The sequence below is a fragment of the Anneissia japonica genome, unplaced genomic scaffold (assembly GCF_011630105.1).
Source record: "Anneissia japonica isolate Jap-2015-1 unplaced genomic scaffold, ASM1163010v1 scaffold673_len1821605_cov196, whole genome shotgun sequence".
Classification (NCBI taxonomy): domain Eukaryota; kingdom Metazoa; phylum Echinodermata; class Crinoidea; order Comatulida; family Comatulidae; genus Anneissia; species Anneissia japonica.
Window position 1 is genome coordinate 1,446,899 of NW_022717449.1, and position 27,672 is coordinate 1,474,570.

General features: G+C 35.4%; 2 protein-coding genes across 3 annotated transcripts; both read left to right on the forward strand.

Moving 5' to 3' along the window:
- The first annotated feature begins 2,500 nt into the window (after nt 1-2,500).
- LOC117110257 lies at nt 2,501-4,932 on the forward strand. Its single transcript, XM_033252891.1, has 3 exons — nt 2,501-2,700; nt 4,304-4,493; nt 4,799-4,932. The coding sequence occupies exons 1-3, from the start codon at nt 2,593-2,595 to the stop codon at nt 4,930-4,932; spliced, it is 432 nt and encodes a 143-aa protein (XP_033108782.1). The 5' UTR covers nt 2,501-2,592.
- Nucleotides 4,933-13,038: 8,106 nt separating this feature from the next.
- Nucleotides 13,039-27,267, forward strand: LOC117110241 (myelin expression factor 2-like). Of its 2 annotated transcripts, none has more exons than XM_033252868.1 (15): nt 13,039-13,248; nt 16,444-16,679; nt 16,902-16,954; nt 17,689-17,696; nt 17,875-17,968; nt 18,210-18,347; nt 18,939-19,092; nt 19,557-19,606; nt 19,955-20,009; nt 20,128-20,469; nt 20,878-20,949; nt 21,633-21,982; nt 22,121-22,172; nt 22,353-22,451; nt 24,177-27,267. In XM_033252868.1, exons 1-15 carry the CDS (start codon nt 13,106-13,108, stop codon nt 24,233-24,235), a joined length of 1,905 nt encoding a protein of 634 aa, XP_033108759.1. In that variant the 5' UTR covers nt 13,039-13,105; the 3' UTR covers nt 24,236-27,267. The 2 variants fall into 2 exon arrangements, with proteins under 2 accessions (XP_033108759.1, XP_033108758.1); XM_033252867.1 differs by lacking the exons at nt 21,633-21,982; nt 22,121-22,172; nt 22,353-22,451 and adding exons at nt 23,247-23,596; nt 23,735-23,786; nt 23,967-24,065 and having other exon boundaries at nt 13,042-13,248.
- The last annotated feature ends 405 nt before the right edge of the window (nt 27,268-27,672 follow it).

A 27,672-nucleotide genomic window follows, 5' to 3' on the forward strand; every position in this document is an offset into this window, starting at 1 on the left:
AAAAAAAATGAGTAGTTGCATACGAATTTTTTTCCAACCTGTCTCTTATACACATCTAGATGTGTATAAGAGACAGCAATTGATTAATGTTTCATGTTCTTTTGAATGTCAGTAGTTCAGATAAGCCTTACATGCATCCACCTGATTCAAGACCAACACTTCTCTCATGCCCAACTAGGCTACGCCTACTGTATATCAGGGCCGGTGGAACGTTTTTCAAAGGGGGGGGGGGGAGACACCCACTTATAAGATGAATGGGAATATGAATCATGCAGATCTGGAATCAAATCTACGGGGTCCGGGGTCCTCCCCCGGGAAAATGTTGATTTCTAGATGACGGGTGACTTTTCTCGACTTTTGAGCTAGGTGTCTAATGACTTTTTTCTTAAAAATTCAAGGTTTTCCCCCTCTTGAAAACGGTCAGGTAAACTTTCTCATTCTTATTAGAGTAAATAGGCCTGATATGTGTGTAAACATACATAAAAAAATGAGTAGTTGCGTAGGCCTACGTATTCTTTTTTCAATGAATCGATAAGCTCCAAAGAAAAGGGGGTCCGGGGGTTCTCGCCCGGGAAAATGTTGATTCCTAGATGGCGGGAAATGAGCTTTTTTTCCCCTCTTGAAAACGGTCAGGTAATTTTTTCCCATTGCTTTTACAGTAAATAGGCCTTATGAGTGTACCGTATACATACATTAAAAAAAATGAGTAGTTGCATACGAATTTTTTTCCCATGAATCGATAAATCCCAAAAAGAAGGGGGGGGGGTATGGGGGTTCTCCCCGGGAAATTTTGATTCCTAGAAGGCGGAAATTAGTTTTCCCGACTTTTGAGGTGTCTTTTAATTACTTTTAAGTAAATTCAAGGATTTCCCCTCTTGAAAATTATTATAATGAATCAATAAACCCAAAGAGAAAAGGGAGGTTCAGGTTCTCCCCGGGAAAATGTTGATTTTTAAATGGTGGGAAATGAGCTTTCCCGAATTCTGAAGTATCTTTTAGCGACTTTAATTTAAGTTCTTCAAAATTTAAGGTTTCCTCTCTTGAAAACGGTCAGGTAATTTTTTTTCACTTGTTACAGTAAATAGGCCTTATGTGTGTATACATAGGCCTACATAAAAAAAATTGAGTAGTTGCATACGAATTTTTTTTTTTTCATGAATCGATAAATCCTAAAAAGAAAGTGGGGTCCGGGGGTTCTCCCCTGGAAAATTTTGATTCCTAGATGGCGGGAAATGGGCTTTTCCGACTTATGAGGTGTCTTAATTACTTTTAAGTTCTTCAAAATTCAAGGTTTTCCCCTCTTGAAAACGGTCAGGTAAATTTTTCCCATTGCTTTTACAGTAAATAGGCCTTATGTGTGTATACATACATAAAAATAAAACAAAAATGAGTAGTTGAATACGAATTTTTTTCCATGAATCGATAAATCCCCACAAGAAAGGGGGTCCGTGAGTTCTCCCCCGGGAAAATTTTTGATTCCTAGAAGGCGGAAAAATTAGTTTTCCCGACTTCTGAGGTGTCTTTTAATTACTTTTAAGTTCTTAAAAATTCAAGGTTTCCCCCTCCTGAAAATGATTCAATGAATCAATGCACACCAAAGAAAAAGGGAGTCCAGGTTCCCCCGGGAAAATGTCGATTTCTAGATGGCGGGAAATGAGCTTTCCTGACTTCTGAAATGTCTTTTATAAATGACTTTTTAAACTCTTCAAAATTCAAGGTTTTCCACTCTTGAAAACGGTCAGGTAAATTTTTCTGATTTTTTATTTTATGTGTGTATACACATGAACAAATGAGTAGTTGCATGCGTATTCTTTTTTCCATGAATCGATAAAGAAAGGGTGGTCCGGGGGTTCGCCCCCTGGAAAATTGTGATTCCTAGATGGCGGGAAATGAGCTTTTTCGACATTTGAATTGTGTTTTAATGACTTTTATGTTCTTCAAAATTCTAATTTTCTTAAGTGTAAAAAAAAAAAAAAAAAAAACAGCTCACGGGTTCTGAAAAGGTAGGTCTAGAATTCTTTTTTTTTTTTCTTTTATTTGTTGCCTAAGGGAGTGGTCAGAACCCATGAACCCCTTCCCCAGATCCGCCAATGTGAATTAGGGAGGGGTCAGGACCGATGACCCCCTTCCCCCAGATCCGCCAATGAGAAAATGTAACTCGGTCGGGGACTGGATAAACATTCTCTTTCCCATCCTTCTCCTCCTTCTTCCCTCTTTCTTTTCCTGCATTTCTTTCCGATCCTACAAAAATATCCAGACATTATATATTTTTTGCCAAAAAGTGGGGGAGCCCGCCCCCCCCCCTGTCTCTTATACACAAACGTGTCATGTTTGCTGTTGGTTAATATAAGTTTAATGTAATTATGGAATTGTATTGGGCTATTTATTTGAGTAACGTTTCGTTTTACAATTAAGTTGGGCGGTATTATTCACTCAAAATTTTAAAAGAATCATAGTGATTCACAAATAGAATCTTGCCTCGTGTATTCTATATGAGAATCATTCTATCTCCATAAATTCTGATTTTGAGTCTACCCTAAGCTCAGATCGATGATCAGCAGACGTGACCCCGATTACGCATTGTGAACCCGTATGGTGCGCGCCCATGGCTGGGAGCCAAGATATGCGCGCTTTTTTTTTTCTCGAAGGGGGAACGAGCTGCCTGGTGCATTCGAAGATTGTTCGTCCTGCTGTTCATTGGTAAGTGCACTACAGAAAAACAAATATTTTAGTTCTACTTTAATAATTAGGCCTAATATCCATCCTGTGATCTAAGTTTAGCGTCCATAAGACCTGGCCTATAGGCCTAACTATAGGGTGAGAGAGGCTGCTAGTACTAGGGGCCTAGGCCTAAGTACTGCTGTGTAGCAGGCTATGAATGATGATGAATGACGGAGCCAGCGGGGAGCCCAGACAGAAGGGAATGTGCAGTGTGCACAATAATCCCTCCATGGTCGGTGCACGCTAATACTCGCGTGTAGGGATGTCACCAGCTTTTTGGGGTGCCAGTCGGCGATCATCCCGCGTTTTCCCGGGGTGGGGGAGGGGATGATCGGTTGGGGGTGGGGAATGATACTTTTGAATGTACAGCAACTGTGTCATGCCGGCCCACGACATTCCCAGGCTATGACTCAACTGGGCCTAGGCTGTTAAGGTAGTGATGAATAGCAGGGCAGTGCAGTATTTTGTTACGTAACCACGGAAACATTTATTGTATTCTTCTTGTCTTTATCTCAGGTTAGCTTGTCTATTGTGTTTTTTTCCTGGTAATGAAGTAAAAACATTTTGTTTTTTAGTGTCATATTAATTGGTTACAACAACAGTCTAAGCTAGAAATTAAGAAACGCAATGATAAAGACATATCCTTTCGTATGAACATGACCTCCTGACAGAAGAGGGGATATCCTGGCACCAGAATCAATAGCCGTATTGAAGACCAAGTACCCTTTGCTGTTCAACTCAGATGAGGTACATGTAATTTATGATTTCAAATCAGTGATAATTTCAAAGATGTCAACTATCACTGATTTTTGTTAGGAATTATCAAAGTATTAACACCAATAAATATTTTAATTCATTACACATATGATAATATATCCTCTCTGTGTCCTGGCCTTTATATGGACGTTGACTAATTTGTCGCTCACATCACAAACTGTACTGTCAAAGTAAATTGTGAATTTAAAGAAGTGCGTTTAAACGAGCGCATATTTTTATTCTTTTCCACTTGAAAAGACCATAACAGCAACAGCGCATTTTTGGCACAATTTTTAATTGCACAAACTAACAAAATCCACTTTGGTTGTGTTAGTTTGTGATGTGAGTTACGAATTGTGTATCACAATCAGCTTTAGTCCTGAATACTTTAGTAGTTGACAGCTCCTGGCAGTTTACATCAGTTGTAGAAATTTGACTCATGTCTTCTTCTACTTTCCCTAAAAATTTGTGTTTCATATACTCTCATTTTTGTGCATTTATTTACGGTATGGTACTATCTTCATAATATTGTCAACAAGTGTATGTCTTTTTAAGTCTTTTTTTTTACTCTTCTATAGTATTTCTTCATTTTGTGTGTCCATTTTCCATAGGAACCACAGTTCTGCAAAGTGCTCCCAATATTTTCATTTTGTTGGCTATAGCCCATCATCTGCGGTACATTTATCAACACCTATTTTGAAATATGAACACTATCCCATTACTAAAAATTAGAGACCTTTAAATTTAACTTCTAAATAAGTGGATTCCATTTTTAAAAAGTATGTTTGTGGATGCATCTGATCTGAACTTCAGCATTTTGTTTCAGCTTTTTGCAGAATTTGTGAGACTCACTGGCCGTAATGCAAAAGATGAGATAAACTGTAGGACAGATACATATCTTTTGCCCCTATCACGACTGCCTAGGCCGAGAGGGAAATTTGAGAAGCAGCAACCACAAATTATTACTGAAATGAAGGAAAAAATGCTGGAGGTTGACAATGACGATGATCGAAAATGTAAGCACACATGCAGTAATATTTTTTTTTTACATTTTATTTTGAGTGCTCTTCTCTCCACAGATATTTAAAAAAATATATGATAGGCCTGTTTAAACTTATGAATCCACTTGAATGCTTACAATTTACATATTGTACAAGGACCAAATACTAATTTTAGACATTGTAGTTTGATAAATTTGTGACCACTGGATTACCAGAAGCTTATACTACAATGTTGGGGCTTTACTAAAAGATCACTGTTATTATTGTATCTGTTTTTCTAATTACATTTTTTGTTCACATTTGTAACTTTTTCATGGCAGATGCTGCTCACTGTTTGGGGATTTTGAGTCTTCCATTTCAACTAAACGAAGATATCAAGCTTCTAATTCACCTATTTACTGTAATAAGAATTAGAAAGTTTACCCGACTGTTTTTAAAAGGAGGAAAATCTTGAATTTTGAAGAACTTAAAAAAGACACCTCAGAAGTTGGGAAAGCTCATTTCCCGCCATCTAGGAATCAAAATTTTCCAGGACCCCCTTTCTTTTTGGGGTTTTTGGAAACATTTCGACCCCACCCCCTAAATTTAAACCCATATCCGCCCCTGAATTTATATGATCAGTACATTCTTGACTGTCATGAAATATCATGTATCCAAAAAATTACGTTACATGCATGCATGGAAGTGGAAAGTTTAACGTAAAAGATGTATGTTTCATTGTTGTTTGTTGAAAGGTCTTTCATGATATTACATTCTCCACGACATGACGCACACTTTATCACCTTTAAAGTTCAGACCCATATACATTTATATTTCCTTAGGCCTAAATCATAAGGAAGTCAAATCTTTAAATGCTCCATGAAATATCATGATGGGTACATAGAATTTTAGTGACAGTCAATCTCGTATCCACATTTTAGGAAATTACATTTTCTGCATGCACCGACGTGGGATTTTTTTTATGTTGTTTGTCGAGTGATCTTCTTTAAGAAAATATTACAGTCTAATATAACCACAGCATAAGGAAGTCCATTCTTTAAATAGCATAGCATTCTGATTGTTTATTATGTATACACATGATAGAGCCAATTTCGAAAGAAAAACCAAAACAAACAAATTACACGCGCCGACGTGAAAAGTTTAACCTAATAATCTTAGTTAATATTGTTTTAAAATTCATCTTATGACCACAACTTTTAAGATAAACTTTGCCAAAAATAACCATGTGTACTAATGGCGGAAATGGTCCATAGGTTGTATTCTAGCAGAAAACTCTATAGTTTGCTGTATTGGGCCTATAGGGTATTTCCGTGGTGTATTATCAACAAAACTATTAAGGTATGTGTCATAATTAAATGTGTAACTTGATAGTTTATTTCAGAAGCCCGTTATGCCAATGGGCGTCGATCGGTGAGGGAACAGGGGAACACGCCCCTTTCCACTTTTTTAAGTAGGGGGATATCATATCAATTATCTTCCCTATCCCACTTTTCACCAATCTCCTATACTTAAAACCCCACCTTTCAAAGCGAGTGGAAAATTAACAACAATTACGAATGACTGTCATGATGTGTCTGTCTGTGCTCTGTTCAAAATGCGGTGCGATATTTCCGGACCAAAACCGAGTAAAAACGCAATTGTTTGTACATTTCGTAACCATTTCAGTAACCACTCCATCGATTTTAGGGTGCAACGGATATCAGAGGCTAAATTTATTGTCAAAACAATGTACTATACATTGTTAAACTTGGAAACGTGTAAATGTTGGCCACCATTTTTACAAACTCAAAAGTGCACAATTTCTACAATAAACGATTTATTCCTTTTACATAAGTTTATTAAGACCCGTATATACTAGTGTTTAATATTATCTGCATACATAGATTCCTGTTTTTCCTAATTTTTAAAAATTAGAGTTTTAGTCAATTAAATTTTATATAGCCGTTATTAGACAATAATTATACAGTCTTTGACACGGATAGGTCTATCTATTTAAGCAGTGATACCACTGAAGTTTACGACCGATACGTTGACGCAATCTCGCCATGGCAATGATAAATTAATTAAATCACTTTTATTCTTTATTTATTTTATTTTATTTTATTTATTTCGACATAAACATATATAAAATCAATATGATGGTAAGGTGAGTAGAGGGGTAGCAAAAGAAGTTTAAAAACCACTGTCGCCAACATGACGTGCTACACATGTTTGTGAAATAAAATGCTAATGTTTCCTATGCTTCCTATCTCCCTATGCCTGTTTGATCGTAAATTAGACGGTTTCGAGCCACCTAGGTAGGGGACTGGGATTGCGCCAGAGCAGAGGCGGATGGTTGACCCTTTGAGAGTGTTTTGTCTGCACACTTTATTATATTATTGTAAAGTCATTATGCTTTTTTTTATATAATTTTATGTAAAGCGCATAAATGTAAATTATTATTATTGGGTTTTCCCAGCAGTAGCTGCAGCTGGAAAAGCCATTGTAAGTTTTGTTCTGATTTGTTCTTGTTCTTTTTTTCTTGCATATCGTCTTTCCTATCTTTTTCCACTGGGTTTTCCGCCTGGCACTTTGGTAACCTCCCATGCTTGGAACTTTCCCATGCTTTGTCGAATCATAGACCATATCAAGAATGTGCCTCTTTTTGGTGCTAATCTAGGGTGAGATGTGCATGTAGGCACCAATTAAAGTGAATTAAGGGCGAACAGTCTAAATATTGTTGCATCGATCAATATATGATTACTATCGAAATAGGGCAGCTGTATAATCCCCAGGAATAGGGTATGTTGGCCGGAGAATAGTCCACCCTAGGATGGCCAAATCTTAAAATTGTGTTTTTATGAAGTGTTATGAATTGAATTGAGACGTTTCATTTTATGGATTAAATGGAGTAATTTGGATTTCAGAGCAATAACTTGATATTTTTTAAAGTAGCTATTACACAAATCATTCAGAAACACTTGGAACTCAATAGCATTTTGGAACACTTATTAGACTCATAATAACATACAGAAATATACACTATTTTAAAATAGCACATAAAAAATAATAATCTTTAAAGAAATGGAGGAATGTAATATCCACACTGTAGTTTGGCCCTAACGGCCTCATACATGGTAGTTGGTGTTATGCAGACGGTTGTGCGGTGCATAATAATTTAAGAAATAATAGTCTGTAACTTATATTGCATGCATGCTTTGTTAATTGTATGTTGTTGACGATCAATGTGAAGGATACCACAAGAATCATATTTCTTTTAAATTTTAAATAATTTCAATGAAATATTATATTTCACAAGTGTCAATACTAGCAACGGAAAAAATCATGTCGGCCGTTTTTATGTAGATGTGTATAAGAGACAGCCTGACATTTTATGGCATGATGATCTGAAGGCATGCCATATTGTATAGAGATGATTATAAATCATGGAAAAATATTGGCATGAATTTTAGTTTTACGCAAAAGAATAAAAAAAAAAGAGAAATACAGACTATAAAATATTACCATTTTCTCGACGAATTCATCGTTACTAGGCAAATTCAGAGGTTGTAGATCGCATCCACTTGAATACTCTCGCTTTTATGTATGCTTTATACAGTCAATAAAGTGCGCCCTCTCTAATGAGATTACTTTTTGTACTTCGCATCTCGCACAATGCGGTCGTTCGGTTAGGTTGAGATATGTTTGTTTAAGTGTCAAAATCTCAGTCAGAATCGGTTTTTAACAAATTTGAAATAATTCCTATGAAATATTATATTTCATAAGTGTCAATACTAGCAACGGAAAATATCATGTCGGCCGTTTTTATGTGTGATAACAGAACCTTGCTGGCTGCCTAGCCAGCAGCATTGGATAGGCTAATGTTTTCGGCGCCTACGATATTTCTTCTCACGACCTATCGCAAAATCAACATGAAAAATTCATCCGCATTTATTTTTTGTGTGGAACACAAAAAATCAAATTTCAGTCTTATTTTACATTTTTTTCATTCTTAGGAATGTCTAAATTCAGTTAAACTAGCAATTCCGTATTATATTTATAAATCTTTATAACATTATACAAAAATTAGATTTTTCTTAAAAATGGAAATTTTGCCGGGAATGGGGCTTTAAAATTGCCTGAAGCACACCTAAAATTATCAATTTAGACATTTTGGAAAAATGTTCTAAATTTTACACGCGCACTAACGCGTGGGTGCACGCGTACCTGCGCGTTTGTCGATATTAAAAGATATCAAAAAATCCACTCTAGAACAAAAAAATCATTTTGCTAGTCCTCTTTTAAGTTGACCGGAATCAAAGATAATAAATAGCTAAATAAATTTAAGTTCTTTGCCGGAATGAAGTTTGATCATGAAAAATTTGAATAAATACTCACTCTTCATTATGCAGATATTTAACAGTTCGACGCAGCATACATGTACAAATAAGTGTTTGTCGCGGCACCCAAAATCTGGTACAAGCCATACCTTTCTTCTTTACCCACCAGGATATCGATGTGCCCAGCAGCATCACCTAAATACAGAGGCAACGAAAAACTAGATTGAGGTACCGTAGGCCTATTAATGGTGACGTATAAGTGCTGATGGTGCGTGGGAGAGGCAAATAGACTAAAATGGATACGGGTGATATCAGGTGCGATGCATGGACCGGGGTGTGCAGCAGAGGTGCTATAATTATGTGCATTATTACAAATTACAAATTATGACCTTATCATTACAACTGTACACATTTTACCAACTCAGGACTACCGTATTATATAAAACATGGAAAAAGACCAAACAATTTGTACATACCTTTTTATGCTTAAGTGTTGTCCTATCCATAACAATTTTATTACGTTTTAACCAAAGTGATTGTTGATCTGTTTCAACTGACCCAGCTTAACATTTGAAACTAAAACAATCTCACATAAACATTTTAAAAGTTTTTACCCCTACCCCGATGTAATCTCGGACATTGAGCAGGGGTGGCGCCAGGATTTGCCCGACGGGGATGCCGAGGTCCCCGACGTGGGGGCCGGTGCCCCGACGAGGGGTCAGATTTCCCCGACGAAAGCAAAGTATGCGTGGTCGAGCTTCGATTAAAAGGTCTCGAAAGTGGTCCAAGGGGGGCAAACCCCCGAAAATTTTGACAATTTAGGGGGTACAAAGTCTTATTTAATCGATTTTAGCGTCTACTAAAGTATGTAGAAAAATCATATAATTTTTTTTTCTCCCCGACGAATTGTGCTATTTCTCCCCCGCCCCCGCTGGCGCTACCCCTGACATTGAGTATGACATGTAACTTCTGTGATGGCCAAACAACTTGCTAATAGTAGGAATACATTTTGTATTAAAGTACTAGATTAGAAACAAAGCACAAACATGACATCCCCTTCTATTTCACCGTATTCTATTGATAACTCGAAGGCATCGGACAGTACAACATCGACTCCATCAGAGTTGTCATGATGGTAATAGCTTAGTAGCTGAGGGTGGTGGCGCAACTTGACGTTGTAGCGATGGGGCACAACACAATAGGCTGTAAATGGCAACCTAAATTTCATTATAGTGATGAAAAAGTTAATACAAAGAGCTAAATGAAGAAGATGGTTGACCTAAACCTGTCTGTAACATAACTTGTTTTCATCTGTATTTTAATTCCTCGACAAAAATCCACCCTTTTCCCCGACGGTAGCGGCTAGGCTTCCCCACGAGGGGATATGCCCCCTAGGCCGCCCGCCCGCCCTGCTGGAGCTACCACAGATCGTAATCTGATAATTGACTATATACTTATGTTATAAAAATAACAATGAATATGATAAAAAATTGTTTTAGCCTGGTTTTCATTTTTTGTAAATACCGTAAAACATCGAATTGAAGCCCTGGGCATCTTTTTTTTTTTTTTGCGAACTTTGGATGGGCTTCTTTTCGACACTACTTTTGCAAAGTAAAGATGGTATGTAAGGGGTGGGGGTGGCTTCTTTTCAAAATGAATGCTGTGAATTTGTACAATTTAACAATAAATAAGGTCAATGTTATCAATCTCTATATTTATGGAGTGGATTTAACTCACATTAAATCACCTAAACTAACGTATAAACCGAGCTGGATTTTAATTTATTTTGTTTTCTGAAAATCATGCACTCTACGGTACTATCTCGAAAAGAAGCCTATGCTATCTTGAAAAGAAGGCCATGGGCTTCTCTTCGAGATGGGCTTCTTTTCAAGGCTAATTTTGCAAACTAAATAGGGGCCCTCAATTCAAGATTAAGCCAACTGGGCTACAATTCGAGGTTTTACGGTATATAAAATGTTTTGAGAATCCAACTTTATATTTTGATATCGAAAGAAGGTTCATGTAAATACTAATCGGAAAATTAAATGCATAATTTTAGGCCCACTGACAGTGGCTTAACCAGGGGGATTTGCCTGAGCACTCTCCTACCCCACCCGCCTATTTTTATTAAAACATGAGAAAATTACAAAAATGGCAAAGTTGACAACCAATTTATGTTGTAGTCATAGCCATATATCGACATTCCAGATTCCAGATACAAATAATGAAAATATTCTTTATATTGCACGAAAACTAAACATTCATAATAATTTGTTTTATAACACACCTAAATAGATCAGTTCGGCCTAGCCTGACCTGGCCTAGCCTAGCCTGCTATTATCCGCGCCTGGCCTGGCCTGGCCTTTACTCCGCGCAAAACCTCCTAGGGCTAGAAATCCGTCAGCGCATTTCAGAAAATAAGGGTCGAATCAGCACAGATTTTGCACAAGTTTGAGCTAGTTTTTGAGGTATCATCCACATAATTAAAATACTCTACAGCTGTTTACAATAAACAAAATCTCCACTGAATACATCGCACACCGCTAAAAGACAAAAGTTCAGCAAGAAATAGGCTGTAGGTGACGTGACGTCATTTCATGGATTTAACCTTCCGGAATAAGTCAGTCCCACGTCTTTTTAACAAATCAAAAGATTTTGTATTTAGGTTGAAGTAATTTCGTTTCCTAGGCAACGTGCCTTGGTAACGAATGGAGAGAAAAATGCACGGATGGAAATATATATTTCAACATGATGAGTGACGAAATGGGATGAATAACCAATGTCACGTGATACGAAACCCACTAATCAAATGGCAGGGATCTGTTCTGTTTAGGTGTGTTATAAATATGATCTAGTAGTTGTCAACGATCTTTGAATTGAATAGTATAATGTTTATGAGTGTAATTAGGTAGATGGTTCATGAGGTGAAGATATGGATGTTTATTGGGAAGCACTTATGTAACAGCTGCACGCGTTAGACAATACCCTAACGGTGCTTCAAAACTTCAAACAACTTTTTACTAGGGCTAGGGGAAATCAGCGCTTTTCGGAAAATAAGGGCCGAATTCTGCACAGATTTTGCGCAAGTTTGAGCTAGTTTTTGAAGTATCATCCACGCAATTAATGATACTTCATGCAGCTGTTTACAGTAGGCCTAAACAAGAGTATTTTAACAGATAGTTCCCACCCACTAACACAAAACCTGTAGAATCAGGGGCCTTTGAAAGGAAAAGATGTGTCTTTGTATTCGAACACCATGCAGACGATCCTGAGACACAGCTAGGTGTTGTACAAAACAAATAATGAATGTTTCTTATTCGAATGGGGTAGAAAATTTCATTCGGTGAAAGATGTTCTATTAGAACGTCAAATCTTCCACCTCATGAAATAGTACCCCATTCTACAACTCATCATATACATATTATTTGTATACTTTACTACTGTATCTCTATTCACACCCCCCACTGAACTGAATTTTATTGGAACACAAGGTGACGTATAAACCACTTTTTAAATAAAGACTGTATAAAAGCAGAGCCGTATATCTAACGGCTCTGTATGAAAGCATGAAAGCAGTGAAAAGCAGAGCCATATATATAAAGAGTTGCGACATTCCGCTCCTTGGTTTACGAAAGTCACGTGGTACACACCGTCCATTTTGTTTCATAATCTTCCCGATGAACACATGCAAAGTATATGTGTTACGTACATTGCATATTAATTTCACACACTTAATTGGGTTTACAATTATATTTTATAATTAACATCACTTAGTATGGACAGCGTATAAAAATTCATATATGGCTACGTTCAGACCTGTGAGATACGCCAGGCGTATCTAACGCCGGGCGTGCGTTAATCCATGGCGTAACTAGCGAGATGTCCAGACTGGGCGATTAATGAACGCTAGCGTAAGTATTCGCGCGAAATATAGATGTGTATAAGAGACAGGATTTAACTCACATTAAATCACCTAAAGTGCAGCAGGCATGTTTTCGGAAGTAAATACCATTTTATACACATGCGCAGATCGATTCGCCAGCAGCGAGTCATCGCCAGCAGCGAGTCGCCAGCACCGAGATGTCACTGCAGCAAAACACTACTGGCTATACGCGCGCACGCTGTTTGGTGACAACATGGCGCCCATGCGCCAAGTTGGCCAAACTCTCTCTATCTACGGCTCTGGTGAAAAGCTCTTACCCCCGCCCTCTATAGTTTAAAGAGCGACGAGGCCGGCCTGCTAGGAGGCGACGTAACGCGCAAGCTTCCTTTTTCTTTCGTTTTTGTGGAACTGCTTTATCGCGTGGAATGGCTGATGAGATTGCTACAGTAAATAAAACCGAAATGGAAGCAGATGCCCCTAAAGATGATGCCCCGGCACCACAACCAGGAGGAAGATACCGTTCGAGATCTAGATCTCCTACTCGTAGTAGTGAACAGAATAAACCTAGGTTAGTATATGTACATAATTAATTGCGTGTAACGTAGGCATAGCGTGGCGTCCATTTTGAAAGCATTTATAATCTGTTGGTGATGATGGGCAGAGACGCCATGCGGAGTCGCCAAGCCGATAGATAGCCAACTTAGCCAAGCCCTAGCTAGCGTAAACGCTCTTTAAATTCAACTTTACTAAAATATGCTATATTAATAGGCCAGCCTTACTAGCCGGAGGTTGATCCAAAAAATTTAAGTTTGTTTTCTTATTATATAGTCCAAGACAAGTGCAACTTGGAAGAGAATTTTGAATTTCATACTTGTCTTTAATTTATAATGTACTGTACTAGGCCTAGCCAGTTCAGTTGCAAACCAGTTTGGCCGTGATGTACTGTATTTAATTTAATATAAAAAAAAAAAGGGTTTTGTTTTTTGTATGGCTTTTATTAAATGCTGTGGCTAGATATGGTACCGGATTATGACCGGTTGATTGAGCCGCCGACAAGTTGAGCCGCCGGTCATTTCTATGGAACACCAAGCGCATCTCTCAGTGAATGTAGTGCGTTAATTGCGGCGTACAGTATTTCAATTAACTTATTCGTTCTTGGTACTGTTATTTGGGATGTATTTCAGTTTATTTACTCAATTATTTCAATTTATTTAATACTCGGTTTTTGCACTGATTTATTAAATATTTTTGGGATGTATTTCAATTTATTTACTTGTTCCTTCTATCATTTTAATTTAAATTTTGTGAGTATTTGCTCAGTCAGCTTGCCAGATAGTAAAATTTAAAACTCCATACATTCTTATCATTTATTATATATAAGTTTAACAAAAATAAAAATATATAAATTACAAAACCATAGTAAATACTGTATAATAACATAGACCTAACACATTTAAATTTATTGTTTATAGTCATCTGTAATTCAGTCGGCTTGCCAGATAGTAAAAAAAAAACTCCATACATTATTATCATTTATTATATAAAATGATATATAATAAATATAATTTAATTATATAATTTAACAAAATAGTACAAATAACGAATAAGTTAATTGAAATACACTGCAAACCAAACATAAAAAATAATCAAGTTATTACATTTTTAATACGATTTTGCATGAATAATAAATAATAAATTTAAATGTGTTAGGCCTATGTTATTATACAGTATTTACTATGGTTTTGTAATTTATATACTTTTTATTTTTGTACTATATGTTAAACTTATATATAATAAATAATTTAACAAAATAGTACAAATAACGAATAAGTTAATTGAAATACGCCGCAAACCAAACGTAAATAAACACATTTTTAATACAATTTTGCAATTATACAACTTCATTTATTTTTATAAAAATGTAGTACATAAAATTACATTTTTAATACGATTTTGCAATTATACAACTTCATATATTTTTATAAAAATGTAGTACATAAAAATATCAGAATTCTAATTTTCAATTACACAATTATACATCACGAACGGCAATACGAGCAAATCAACGACTGACAAGACTGTGGGATGAATATGTACAGTAGCTGATAATCCGGGGGGTTCATTCACTGATGACATCGGCAAGCCGACTACTGTACATTCACTGAGAACCACACTACATTCACTGAGAGACGCGCTTGGCGTTCCATAGAAATTACTGGCGGCTCAACTTGTCGGCGGCTCAACCGGTCATATCCCATGGTACCGTATTTCGACTTTCATTTGCAATAAAAAATTAAAAGGTACGGCAAATGGCATTACACTGAAGACTCATGTCATTTATCTATAGCCATATCAAGCAAGGCCTGAATCCTCAGGACAAACTTTAATCAGAAAATTTTACACTAATAATCATATGACAGGGAAAACTTATTCTCTCGATCTGGATTCAGACCAAACGATGTTTATGATTGGGGGAAGTACCATAAAACAGCGACAGAGTCTACATAAAGTTGGGTAAATGTACAGTTGCATGTGTATTCAATGTGTATGTATATCTTGGTCGTATTGTAAAGCGCATGGTAATTTTGAGTATGCATTACAGCCAGAAACTAGAGGTATTGCAATTTTTTCTGCATGTAAGCATCGTAGCTACATCGTACCTGATACAAACAATCTAAGCAAGGCTACGAAGCGAACCTACAAAACAAAAGTGTGTTGAGAAAGTATAATACATACTCCAAGTATTGAAATACACGCCATCGTGTTGGGATTCAATATTTCGACATTAATTATGTCATAATCAGGAATGAGTGTTGTTTATTTATATTTGCAGAAAGACTCTGCTACTAGTAGCTTACTACTGTACTAGAATAAAAAATGTATTGCTGGGTCATTTGTCAATGACAAGCACGAGTTTACACCATTAATTTAAGGCATGGAGCTGTTTTTTTTCAATAAGAAAAATCAGGGAATTGTTGGAAAAATGTACACTGGATTTGATGGAGTCTTCTCTCCCAATCGCTATCGATGACAGGAACTTGTTTGCACAGCTGTATTATTTTTTTAATTAATTAATTAGCCTAGGCTCTAGCCTATTTTTTATTTCATAATTATTTTACCTCTTAACTGTCAAAAAATGATGCCCTTAATAACAATACACACATGTGAAAAGATTGTTCATCAAATAATATTTTGTAGTCTTGATTTTGTAAGATAAATAATAAATATAAAGGAGAGCTAACGTCCGTTGATTGTAAAATGACTAAATGTCACATGGAAAACCCAATGGTAAATATAACTTGGCGTATATTGCCAGTTCATCGTGTCAACCTCGAAAAAAACCTAGAGATGACATCAAAATTCAAACATAGCGAGTGTAGGCCTCATCCTAGCTAAGTATGGTTGTAAGAACATTGATCTAGGCCTAAGGTAGGAAATAGCTAACAATGAAATTCCAAAAGTGTGTACAGTATTAGCAAATTGCAACATTGCTTATGTTTTGAAAGCTGGTAAACTATATTTCAATATTGTAAGTTACAAGTGGTTACGCATAGATACGAAGCGATAATTCATGGCTGTACTATATTTAGTATTATAACCTAGGCTTCTTGGACTAAAATACTGGGATTTTTAGCATTAAGATAAATTATAATGCCTACCACCATGTTAAAAAGCTTTCTCTGGACTCATCACAAATAAATGGTGATATTAATTACAGTACTTGATTTTTTGAACTTGATAGTAACACCTTATTAATTTACAGGAGGGAAAATGATCGAGGCAAGGTTGACAGAAACCGCGACAGAGATAGAAACCGTGGCCGTGACAGAGACCGTGATCGTCGTGGGCGCATGGGAGATAGACGAGTGGGCATGGGACAAGGTGGACGAGAGAGAGGTGCTGGACCTAGGGAAGCGATACTTGAGAGAAGCGTGTTTGTAAGCAATATTCCATATGAACTGAAATGGCAGGACTTAAAAGACACAATGAGAAAGAATGGTAAGAAAGTTTTAGCAATTTATGCAGGTGTTTAAGCAGGTTATAATGTTGATATAATTATTTTTTTAATACCAAACAATAATAATAATAATAACTTTATTTAATAATTAAAGTGCAAACAATATCCATTTAAATTGTTCACAGGCGCTGTACAGAATTAAAAATACAAATAGAAATTATGACTATTGTTAACTTATATTTTATTTTATATCTTAATGCTAGTTGGGGAAGTAACATATGTTGAAATATTCACTGACGATGATGGCAAATCAAGGGTAAGGTTTTCTACATAAGTAATAAAATAGAAAATAAATATTGATATTTTGTTAGTGTCTGTATTTTACTTTTAGTTGCAGATGAAACTATCAAAAATATATTTTCATCAGTACCAGACAATCACACTACTACTTTATATACGGTTTTATTTTTGTTTTTTTGCATTTGGTAACGTAAATTACAGCCTGTTGTATATTGGGTGTAAATTAAGCAGATCCCATTAAAAATAGGCAGGCCGCCAATCATAATAATTTTTTTACAGTGCCAATCCCCAAACATTAGCTGTAGGCCTATAGCCCATATAAGGTTGCCTCCTGTGGTACCTCCACAACCTTTCTACAGCCATTGTTTGTGAGTGAAGTTGATTTTCCTTTTCTGCCTAACATACTATCTGATATTATTATTATGGAGTAAAACAGATAAGTAACTCATATTTTGAATCATAGAAAAGAATGATAAAGACAAATTTACAGTATACCCTCCACTTGACCACCAATTAGGGGTTATATTTGTGGTAAAAGATTGAAGATTGTTAGTTGATACTTCAAAAGTTTCCTAATTAGAAAGGTTTTGGAATTAGATGGGTCTTGGAATTTGAGGTATTTTTAATTGAAAAGAGACCTTTATTAGAATTTAAAATGTTACATAAAACAATGTGCAAATTTCATCTAAGATAAATTAATTGGTTGCAATTTATTATTTCTCTTTCATATACTTGGACATGCCCCACCAGGGATGTGCGTAAGTATTTTTTCATACCATTACATATTAGAAACATGGTGATTCACAATACTAATAATACAATAATTGTTTCCCTTAATTTTGATATTTTCTCTGATGCTTGTTTTTTTAGACCTCATGTATACAATGTTGGGTTTTTAGTTTACTGTACTGATTTTTAATGTAATATTTGTTTTAGACTCGTGGAATTTGCCGATAGAACAGATGTTGGCAAAGCCTGTGATAAAATGCACCGATATGAAATTGAAGGAAGAAGTATTGTTGTCAAAGAGGTGAGTGCATAATACTCTCAGGAATATACGGTATGTAAGAATGTGTGCGACAAATTCAATATCAACCGATAAGAAATCTGACAAAAAGAAAAAGAAATAAACATATCTGTACTGCTAGACTGCTTTTTAAAAGTATTTAAAACTAATGCTGTAAGATTGGAAGGCAGACCTTTAGTCCTGGTCTATGGTTTCATTTAACATGGTCTTGGTTAATAAACAGCGTATTATTTTACTTTTTTAGGATAGAGATGGCCGTATCAGCCGCAAGTACCGTCCACGTGTTCAGGATGAAAAAGCCCAAATGATGTTAACGCCTCAAGTTCTCCAGCAATTGAACCTTGACCCAGACTGTGTCAGCGATACTGTGTTTGTATCTAATGTGAGTGACCTTTATACTTGTAAAATTATAAAATTATTTATTTTTGTAAAATTAAATAATGAGAATTGGCTCTCATAACTTGTAGCTGTAGTTGGAAAAATGCAGTTAATTAGACATAAGTGATATGTAATTTAAAAAAAAGTAAATTTGAAGTTTGGTTAAAGATATTTGAATCTCAAACCTTGAAATGCTGTTTAACAAACATTTTTGAAGATCCGTAAATATGATCATAACAGGATTCTGACACTTGGTTAAGGACTACTAGACTGATATTTCAGCAGTATTATTACAGAAAACAATGTTGCTTCAAATGATTAACAGTTGGTTTACATTTAGCTTTTTAATATTTGTGTAATTATCTGTCTGTTAATCCTTTTGAACAACTTAATTATATATTTGTTTAGAAAAGTCTAAAAAGAAGGTCCCCTTATTATTTTGCACAATGAAACTGAAAAAGTAGCTCATCTTGAAAAGAAGCACATCTCGAAAAGGCGCCTAATGAAGGGTCTAAAAAAGACATCTGGGGCTTCTATTCAAGTTTTTATGGTACATGTCTCTTAATATAATTATCAATTCCTTAATTGATTGCAGCTGCCATATCAGGTGACTTGGCGGAAGCTGAAGGACATTTTCAAGATGGCAGGTGAGGTGGTGCATGCTGATATCCTGGAAGATGAGAAGAGGGAGAGCAGAGGCCTGGCCACTGTTCAGTTTGAATCCCCGCTTGGAGCTGTTCAGGCAATCTGTATCCTTCTCTACAAAGTCTTAATATATTAAACTGAAACCATTATTTTACATACTTCCTGAGTGTAAATATTAATGATGATAACGTTACTGATAAACAATTAGAATAATATTTATAAGTAAATAATATGCAAGAAGTTTTTGATGGAATTTAACAATTTGACTAATTTGGTATGAAAATAATTAGCCTTATAGAAATTCGTTAAGCTAAAACAAAAGAATACAATGATAACTTCAATTCCAACCTATTTGCTAATTTTGAATAACTAGAAAATGTCAGCTTCTGTTTTTTTGGTTAATGACAGCTTAAACACTGTCTTCAGATAAAAACATACACAAACAATATAAGTAATTTAATTAAAAATGATAATTATGATGTAGTTAATAAGGTAATTGATGTATATCGATCAATTGCTTAATTACTATTAGTAGTTGAAGTGCTTGTATTTCTTAACACTGCTTCAGCTATGTTTAATGGACAGTCACTCTATGACAGGGTTATGCGGGTCAGGATGGTAAGATCTTGCTGATAATGTCTTCACTTTACTGATTCTAACATATAGTTGTAATATATGAATAATAATAATATATCTGTTATTCCAATCAAAAGCAAGTGAAGGCATCAATAAATGTGTTCATAATTATGTTAACTCACGACATCCAGAATAGCAAAGAGTGTAATGGGGGTTGAATGTTGTCCTATTGGAAGGCTGATAGATACGTAAACTTCAGACCATTTTTAAAGTTGTTTATTAGTTGTCAAGAAAAATCATCAGTAGGATTGTAGAGTCAAACAGTTGTAACCATGACACTTTGTCTATCATTTGAAATAGTTTTTAATGATGTTTTGATTTCATGTTTAGGATAAAGTAAAGGCTCAGGAAGACATGCGAGAGAGGAATCGCAAGATTTTACCAAGTAAGTATTATACAGAAATAATTATTGTTTTTATAACAGCTAGGTATGATTTATTAGTAACTTTTTTTTTGTTTATTATAAGTTAACTTTATAATTACTTATGTATTTTTGCTTTTAGGTGGTCTAGGAGGCTTAGGCCCAACATTGGACATGCTTGGACCCAGCAGTGGCGGAGGAGGAATGGGAATGGGGGGTAACGTTGGAGGTGGGAGAGGGATGGGTGGAGGAGCCATGGGTGGAGGAGCCATGGGTGGCTTCAACTTAGGTGGTATGGGAGGTAACATGGGGATGGGTGTTGGGGGAGGCCAAGGTATGGGCGGTGGTGGTGGTGGAATGGGAATGGGCAGTGGTGGAGGCAGTGGGCTAGGCCTTGGCAGTGGAGGTCTTGGTCTTGGTGGAAACAGTGGCATGGGAGGCCTAAGTGGAAATCTTGGCTTAGGAATCGGAGGTGGTCTGTCAGGTATGAATAACAATCCCAATATGAGCAGTAAAAGGTTTTTGTAAATTTGTTGGCAATTTTTGTTGCATTCCCACATGCACGCATTAAAATTTTGTTTAGCCTATGTTGATTGTGTTGTGCTACACCTTCAATAATATGGTCGCAGTTCTTTGGTTAGTGGTAGAGGCTTTGTTTTATAGGTAGACATGTTTACTGACTGTATATTTTATGCACAGTTACATGACATAAACATTGTACTCATTAATAATAACTTTTGTGCTATTTTAAAAATATTTTAACAAAACAAGTTTAACATACTTGCAAAATATTGTATTATATAACCAAAATTTGATAGCTGTCATTTGTTTATGCATGTATTGTTTTTTCAAATACTAACAGTGTTATAAATTTTTTCCATTGATACCGAAGGCGGGATGGGCAGCCTTGGTGGGAGCCTCGGCAACACTGGCCTAGGAAGTATGAACAACATGGGCCTAGGCGGTAGGTTGAATCTATAATTCCATGCCTTTATTGAGGTCAATAAACCCCCAAGATGTGTCTCCCAATGAAAAGGTGGTGACTTGACTTAACTAGCAGGGTCAACTAGCCTGGCTAGTAAAAATGTGTCTGCATGCTGGTGACTAATACATTTTTGTGTTTTTAATCTGTCCTTGCCTAACAATTATTCCAAAGTTTACAAAATTTTATTAAGGCTTTAAATTTCCATGTACATTTATGTGAGAAGATTCAATATTGGTCAATGACGTCATATATTAAACACAATATTTGTTAACAAGGTATTTATTTTCACCTAAGGATGAAGTCCTTCCACATATTTGTCTTGTGTTTTATTAAATTCAAAAAAATATATTCAAATTTTAAAATTGTTATTGTAGATGCTACTTGTTTACTGTAAATGCTAAGCGATGATTTGCCATTCTTTGTGGAGCAAAAAGTATGTTAGGATTTGTTAACATTGCTTTGGATTCAACATTTGCAGTAGTATTAGCACATTCTCTTTTGATTCCCTAATTCCCTGCATACTCTATTGACCTGGCGGATCCCAAATTATTTTCAGTTTGGGAACCACTGGTATACATCGCTCTGAATAGATCAAGTAAAACTGTTTCATTTTTTATACAAAAATATATATTATATTTCTCTTAATTTTTCTCTAATTAAAGGTGGTGGTGGGGGTGGGGGAAATTTTGGTAATGGACTGAACAGTGGAAGTGGACTTGGGAGCAGCTTCGGAAGTGGAGGAGGAGGAGGAGGGGGATATGGAGGTAGTAGCAATCTTGGGAGCTCGGCTATGGGGGGTATAGGAGGGGGTTCGATTGGTCTGAGCAATTCCGGAATGGGCTATAGCTCTAACATGAACTCAGACCTTGGCATGGGTTTGTCTGGTGGTAGGAGTGATTTCCCCAGCATTGGTGGGAATAATTCTTCTATCCTAGGTGAGCCAAGAGGAAACCTGCGAGACAGTGGAAGACCAATGTTTAGAGAAGGCAGTTGCCAAATCCTTGTCAGGAATGTGAGTATTTACCTCAATATAGATTTGGTGTCTTAATATAAATGTATGACTTTGTGTTAGTGATGTGGAAAGTAACTGGCACAGTTTTATTTGCAAAAAGACCCAAAAGTAAAATGTTGTTCTCTCTTTTGATTCCAGTTACCATTCTCTTATGATTGGAAGAAGTTAAAAGATAGCTTTAGGCATATTGGTAGGTACATTTTTTGTTAACAATATTGGAGAGTACATCTGGTTTACATGTGTATGTTTGTTACTCCTATGTGCAGGATTGCACCCATGTCGGCTTTTTTATTTCTGTTTGAAAGGAAAGTCTTAAGCATTATTTAAAGGGGAGTAATTTTTTTGCATTCTTAATTGCTTTCCTCCCCAGCTCCCGTTGTCTATGCGGAGGTTCGCACAGAGAATGGACGTTCAAAAGGGTACGGCCTTGTGAAATTTGAAGTCCCAGAAGATGCTCAGAAAGCAGTGCGTATCCTTTATGAATTATGTAGGTTTTGTATCATGAATATTCATAAATATTATAATCCTCATGTTTCTTTTATGTTCTGTCGCAGTGTTTTCTTTAACATATTTTTTACAGAGGAGATGAACCGTGTTCGTTTGGATGGTCGAGAAATCTGTCTCTTATACACATCTTGTCTCCCAATGAAAAGGTGGTGACTTGACTTAACTAGCAGGGTCAACTAGCCTGGCTAGTAAAAATGTGTCTGCATGCTGGTGACTAATACATTTTTGTGTTTTTAATCTGTCCTTGCCTAACAATTATTCCAAAGTTTACAAAATTTTATTAAGGCTTTAAATTTCCATGTACAATTATGTGAAAAGATTCAATATTGGTCAATGACGTCATATATTAAACACAATATTTGTTAACAAGGTATTTATTTTCACCTAAGGATGAAGTCCTTCCACATATTTGTCTTGTGTTTGATTAAATTCAAAAAAATATATTCAAATTTTTAAATTGTTATTGTAGTTGCTACTTGTTTACTGTAAATGCTAAGCGATGATTTGCCATTCTTTGTGGAGCAAAAAGTATGTCAGGATTTGTTAACATTGCTTTGGATTCAACATTTGCAGTAGTATTAGCACATTCTCTTTTGATCCCCTAATTCCCTGCATACTCTATTAACCTGGCGAATCCCAAATTATTCTCAGTTTGGGAACCACTGGTATACATCGCTCTGAATAGATCAAGTAAAACTGTTGCATTTTTTATACAAAAATATATATTATATTTCTGTTAATGTTTCTCTAATTAAAGGTGGTGGAGGAGGCGGGGGAAATTTTGGTAATGGACTGAACAGTGGAAGTGGACTTGGGAGCAGCTTCGGAAGTGGAGGAGGAGGAGGAGGGGGATATGGAGGTAGTAGCAATCTTGGGAGCTCGGCTATGGGGGGTATAGGAGGGGGTTCGATTGGTCTGAGCAATTCCGGAATGGGCTATAGCTCTAACATGAACTCAGACCTTGGCATGGGTTTGTCTGGTGGTAGGAGTGATTTCCCCAGCATTGGTGGGAATAATTCTTCTATCCTAGGTGAGCCAAGAGGAAACCTGCGAGACAGTGGAAGACCAATGTTTAGAGAAGGCAGTTGCCAAATCCTTGTCAGGAATGTGAGTATTTACCTCAATATAGATTTGGTGTCTTAATATAAATGTATGACTTTGTGTTAGTGATGTGGAAAGTAACTGGCACAGTTTTATTTGCAAAAAGACCCAAAAGTAAAATGTTGTTCTCTCTTTTGATTCCAGTTACCATTCTCTTATGATTGGAAGAAGTTAAAAGATAGCTTTAGGCATATTGGTAGGTACATTTTTTGTTAACAATATTGGAGAGTACATCTGGTTTACATGTGTATGTTTGTTACTCCTATGTGCAGGATTGCACCCATGTCGGCTTTTTTATTTCTGTTTGAAAGGAAAGTCTTAAGCATTATTTAAAGGGGAGTAATTTTTTTGCATTCTTAATTGCTTTCCTCCCCAGCTCCCGTTGTCTATGCGGAGGTTCGCACAGAGAATGGACGTTCAAAAGGGTACGGCCTTGTGAAATTTGAAGTCCCAGAAGATGCTCAGAAAGCAGTGCGTATCCTTTATGAATTATGTAGGTTTTGTATCATGAATATTCATAAATATTATAATCCTCATGTTTCTTTTATGTTCTGTCGCAGTGTTTTCTTTAACATATTTTTTACAGAGGAGATGAACCGTGTTCGTTTGGATGGTCGAGAAATCTACGTACAGATCGATAACTAAATTTGCTATATTTTCGGTTCGCGCCCCTAATTCTTGTACATATTTCACTCAGCGGGATAAAGTTTGTTCCTTGCAGTTATTTTTTGAGATCTTTGAAAGCAGATTTTTCCAGGGATGGATTGGTTCAGGAAATGTGTCTTAGTGTGTCATGTCCCCAATATTTTATCTCCATGGTTCAGTTACATTGATGCACAAGTATAATTACCAATTTGTGATAAATTCCTTTTCTTACCCAAGGGTTATTGTGGCAAGAAAAAGAAGGCAAGGTGAAATTCTTGTTTTATTTGGACCAATGTATGGGTGAGGCTTTTCCGTCTCTGTTCAACTGCATTGTGGGGGATTCCTGTTGTGTCTGATGAGTGCACTCTAGCTGAATTCTCATCACATTTATTAAACTCATCGTACTTATATTTTCTCATGGATTGTGACTTGTTTACATGTGCAGTTTTAAAAATCTATTTTATAATGTGATTTGTGGATTTATATAGACACTGTTCTCACAATAGTTTTACATGGCGGATTTGCTTAGTTAATTTTATTCATTGTATGCTAATTATGGTTAAAAAAAATGCTCAAGGTAATACTGTAATAACATACTGATAATTCACCCGTTGAGAAGATTTTTTTGCTGAAGATTGTGCTTAGTAGAACTCCATGCAATTGTAGTATAGTGCTTTGTTACACAGGTTCCAGTTTTAATAATTGGTACAGTAATTTATGCAGATGTATGCACATAAAGTCATGGATAACTCCAGGAATCGATGTTTTGATCATCATAAGTTTGCTACTCAATTTGATGATTTATTTGTAAAGACTTTTAATTTGAGATTTTATTGATTGAAATAAGTTACTTGTTCATTTTTATTCCATGTATATCCAGAAAGAATATTCCAAATTTGATGTAATTCTAAACAATTTCTTTTTCTTTTGCATCTCTTTTGCAAGAAGACTTGTACTGGCTAAGCAAGATAGGTCTTGTTTCAACTGGAATCAATTTGTTTTCTAGTTCTGTGTTGTCAGTTAACATTGGCTGGTTATATTTACACAGATACCAATTGATTTAGTTATTATCAATTTTGATGTTATCAACTAATAACTAGGGATAGATTGATTTAATAAATGTTATTGTAATTCTGTATTATTCCTGAGACTATTATGTTACATTTTTGGAAGAATAATCTGTTGTTTACTCAAGTATATTTGGTTTACAATTAGATAACTGACTAAGCTAGATTGGACTGGTTTCAACTGGGTGGATCAAGTTGTACAAAATACTTGAACATTATGCTAATGGAATTGAAGGATTATGTTGATTCATATGTCAAGATTGTTGTCAAACAAATATTATTTACTGAAAAATATATTTTTAAATCCAGAAATTTTGTTATTTGATGTTGTTTGGTTACCGTGCAAGCTTTGTTGTCATTTGGTAATATATTCAGCATGATTAATATTTTTATTGGACAAATGAGCTTTCCCTAGATTCACCAGCTTCTGTCGCTTATGTCATGTGATTTTAAAAGTGTTAGAAATTGGATAATTTGTAGTAGTATTCCATAGACTCCTAGTACAGTATATCCACATTGTATTTTCAATAAAGTGCTTGATGAAGTTCTTCAACGATGTGCTTTAATATGTCTGCTTTTTGGATTTTTATGTAAATTAATTTTAGAAATGTCAAACTGGGTTTAACCAGATTTGTTAGCTAGATATATTTGTATCATAATGCTTTTTCCTGTGTCAATTTCACTGAAATGTAGATTTTGTAGGTAAGCTATACATTTATGGATTTTTTTCTTGATTTACAACATTCAACATCAATACTGGTTTATCTACTGGTTGGTGTCTCAAGCACACAACAGTCACCAAATTGTCATCAAATATTCAGCTGCATTTATTAAATAATAATATGATTTTAAAAAATGCTGTCCACAGAGAAACCTGATGTATCAATCATCCTTGTAATGTTAAAGGTTATGCCTCTGAGAATGTACCATTCAACTATGGGTTGTGCTGCAAGCTAGTTTTAATAGTTATTGTTGATGGTGTACAAGGAGGATTTGTTAACTATAAATTTGTTTTCTGGGTTGAGGCACTCGTCAACAATAGTATTTGCAGTTGGGTGTGTTTATTGATGTCAGATTATTTTTCTCTGATGTAAAGTATAATAATAGTGATTAAATCATTTATCATCGAACGTTCAAGAGAATCTATTAATTAATATAAGTTTTTAATTTCTCATCCAAGCTGATGTTTATCAATCTTCATTCTTGTAATGTTATCAAAGGACATACCAGTCAGCAATAGTGTGTGTTGCTTTTTGATGTAATCGTTAATTGTTGATAATATCCAGGAAAAAGCCATCCAGATTCAACTGCTTTCGAATGCAATATGCTTTGTAATTTTTTTGTTTGAAATCTTCAATAAGGCACTGTACAGTTACTTTCAAAATCTAACATATATTTTCAGAGTTTGTCCAGATTTTGTGTAATTGATTTCAGTCAATGGTAAAACAACAATGAAAGATGACACCTTTTAGCAGTACCTCACATTTTGTCTATAAAAAAAATTTACGTAGTTGATGATGTCCAGGAAAAAGCCATCTAAATATCCAAATAATTTTTGAATGCAATATATTTTTTTAAAAATCCAGTTTAAAATCTTCAGTAAGGTGCTAACAGTTACTTAATCATCTAACATATATTTTTGGAGTTTGTCCAGATTTTGTGTAATTAATTTCAGTCAATGGTAAAACAACAATGCTAGATGGCGCATTTTAGCAGTACTTCACATTTTGTCTATAAAAAAATGTGGTTTAGGGGGAAAATTACTTCAAGTTGGTGTTTTTGGTAGAATTGCCCATTTATTCTAAATTATTAGAGACTAAATTGTTTATCATCTTTCAGCCTTATCTATTAAATAATATGTAGTTCAATTTTTTATCCATTTAAAAAAATCCAGTTCACAAAGTAACCGGATGGTTGTCAATGATTATTCCTGTACTATTATATGTCAGAGAACGTACCATTCAACAATGGAGTGTGCGCAGCGTTGTTATTTTAATTGTTTATATTTTGTGGATGCAATATATTTTTGGTTAAAACTTCAATAAGAACTGTGCTTAACAGTGTTTTGGAGATTGTACAGAGTTTTTTCTACTGGGTTCCAATCACATAATGCTAAAAGAGAAAACATTCATTTTTGCTGTAATGTACTTCACATTGCGATTTTTACTAGCATGTTTTTCTAATGTTTGAGACTTGGTTCAAGACGGTGAACATCAATACTGTTGGTGCATCAATTGTTGTCAGTTAACTTCCACTCAAAGTAAAGTATAACAAAAGTTTACTAAATTATAAATTGTGGTTAAAAAGCCCATTTCACAGGATTCAATATTTTTGGGTGTTTTTTTCATCAAAATCTACAATGTACTTAAC